Source organism: Triticum urartu, chromosome 6A, assembly GCF_056163025.1.
Source record: "Triticum urartu cultivar PI428250 chromosome 6A, HENAU_Tu73, whole genome shotgun sequence".
Taxonomy (NCBI): Eukaryota; Viridiplantae; Streptophyta; class Magnoliopsida; order Poales; family Poaceae; genus Triticum; species Triticum urartu.
Window position 1 is genome coordinate 601,440,108 of NC_141878.1, and position 2,614 is coordinate 601,442,721.

Here is a 2,614-nt window from a genome sequence, read left to right on the forward strand (position 1 = left end):
ATAGAATTATCTCATACTCCCTCCGGTCCTTTTTACTCTGCATATTAGGTTTTTCTAAAGTCAATCTCATCCAACTTTGACCAAGTTTATATAAAAAATTATTGACATTTACATAACAACACCAATATCATTAGATTCATCTCGGAATATATTTTCATATTATATTTATTAGATATTATAGATGCTAATAATTTCTAATATAAATTTGGTCAAACTTAGTTAAGTTTGACTTTCGGCAAATCCAATGTGCAGAGTAAAAAGACCGGAGGGAGTACGTCGTCACATTGAATTAGCCCGTGGCGTAACAACACGCCTAGTCTAGTAGACTAATTTTTGGGACCTCACATCCACATCAGTGTGGTGTCCTCTCCCCATCATGATGTCAGTTTGACTTTGCTGTATTTTATGTTCGCATGGCAACCCCAAACAAGCAAGAACACGAACACACGCATCCTATAGCTATATAATGCTAGCCATTGGTGCAATCTTTCTCTCACGATCGACGAGCCAACACAACCCGATCGATGTCTCCATCAAACGCTCGCAAGATGACCATGAGCTGCCTCGTCGTGCTGGCACTGCTGCTGGCGACCACCGTGGAGGCGCAGGAGTGCAGGCGAAGCGGCACGCTCCGGCCGGGCAAGGGCCACTCGTGCGAGGACTGCTGCGAGGCAGGGAAGGCGTACCCGACGTACCGGTGCTCGCCGCCGGTCGTCGCAGGCGCCACCAGGGCCATCATGACGCTCAACGACTTCGACGAGGGCGGCGACGGCGGGGACCCGTCGGCGTGCGATGAAGTCTTCCACCGCAACTCGGAGCGCGTGGTGGCGCTGTCCACGGGGTGGTACGCCGGGGGCTCACGCTGCGGCGACCGCATACGGATCCGAGCCAACGGCAGGTCCGTGCTCGCCAAGGTCGTCGACGAGTGCGACTCCGTGAACGGGTGCGACCGCGAGCACGCCTACCAGCCGCCCTGCCGCAACAACGTCGTCGACGCGTCCCAGGCGGTGTGGGACGCGCTCGGCATCACCGGTGAGGAGGTCGGCGAGTACGGCATCACCTGGTCAGATGCATGACTGATGACTCTGCCGCCCGCCGCCGGCCGGTGGAGCCTTATTGTAGTGTTCTCTTGCTTATTTGTAGCTCATGTGTGTGTGTGTGGTGCCTTTGATGTAGTGTTCAAATGTAATGTAGTGTCCTCGATGAATAAGTAAACTGTTCTTTTTTCGTAACAACAAAAAACTACTCTTCGCTAATTAACAGTCACCTCCTTTTGTTATGTTCGCTAAAATTGCAAACGGAATTTACCAAGTGCCTTACTTCAAAGTAGATTTTGAGAAAGCGCATGACAAGGTCAAATGGCCGTTTTTTCAACAAGCCCTACATATGAAGGGGTTTAATGAAGCCTGAAGGAAACAGATGGATTCCTTTATTCAGAAATGTAGTGTTGGGTTAAGATGAATGATGACACAAATCATTATTTCACACACATAAAGAATTAAGACAGGGTGACTCGATGTCTCCTGTTCTGTTCAATATAGTAGCGGATATGCTGACAGTCCTTATCGGTCGGGCTAAAGAGAATGGCCAAGTTAATGGGCTAGTTCCATATTACAATACGCTGATGACACGATTCTATTCATGAAACATGATATTGCTAAAGCTAGAAATATGAAGTTAGGGCATCTCCAGCCGCGCCCCCAACAGGCCCCCCCGGCCACTTTTTCGGCGCCGACGCCAAAAAACGGCCCAGTCGCGCCCCCAGGACGCCGAAAATCGCCGGTTCGGATCTTTTTTCCGCTCGGCGGTCACAGGCCGAACCCGGCGCGCTGGGGAGCCGTTGGGGGCTCCGGCGCTAGGGAAAAGCACGCCTGGCCCACACCGACAGGGAAAAAGTCAAGGTTTTCTTCCCCCGACTCGCCTCGCAGCCCCCGCGCCCTCGGCCAGCACTAGCTATATCCCAGCGACGGCCGCCGCCCTACTCCGCTAGATAGCCATTCCCCGCCGGAAAATAGCAGCGCTTCGCCGCGGCCCCTCCCACAGCAGCTGGGCGTTTCCGGCCGCCGTTTCCGGCCGTGGATGCGCGGTTTAACGGCGGGTACACGCCCACCGAGCGCAATGTGTTCGATGTTTTGCCTGTCTCGGTGATGGACTCCGATGAGGATGAAAAGCTCGCCGCACTCCGATGAGGAGGAAAAGCTCGCCGCACTGCTGGAGCAGGAAGCCGCGGCCGACGTCCAGGAGGAAGAGCATCTGATGGTGCTCGCCGCCCTCGCCCAGCTGCTGGCGAGCAATGAAAAGCCGCGTCGAGGTGGCTCGGCGCCGGGGCGGGTGAAAGCAAAGAACCGGCATCGTCTGCAAGGCTACTACATGCTCTACTCCGACTACTTCGCCGATGCTCCACTTCATGGCGAGAGAACATTTCGGCGCCGTTATCGGATGAGCCGAAAGCTCTTCCTCAGGATTGTGAATTCCATCCGGGAGTTCGACAACTACTTTAAGTGCAAGATGGATTGCACTGGCGCTCTTGGATTCACCTCCATCCAGAAGTGCACGACAGCGATGAGGATGCTTGCATATGGAGCTCCCAGTGATTCACTCGACGACTATGGGC

At 53.6% G+C, this 2,614-nt stretch overlaps 1 protein-coding gene across 1 annotated transcript; it reads left to right on the plus strand.

The window, feature by feature from the left end:
* Positions 1–477: 477 nt before the first annotated feature.
* LOC147967133 (putative ripening-related protein 1) lies at positions 478–1,227 on the plus strand. Its single transcript, XM_087529275.1, has one exon. The coding sequence runs from the start codon at positions 525–527 to the stop codon at positions 1,074–1,076; it is 552 nt and encodes a 183-aa protein (XP_087385401.1). The 5' UTR covers positions 478–524; the 3' UTR covers positions 1,077–1,227.
* The last annotated feature ends 1,387 nt before the right edge of the window (positions 1,228–2,614 follow it).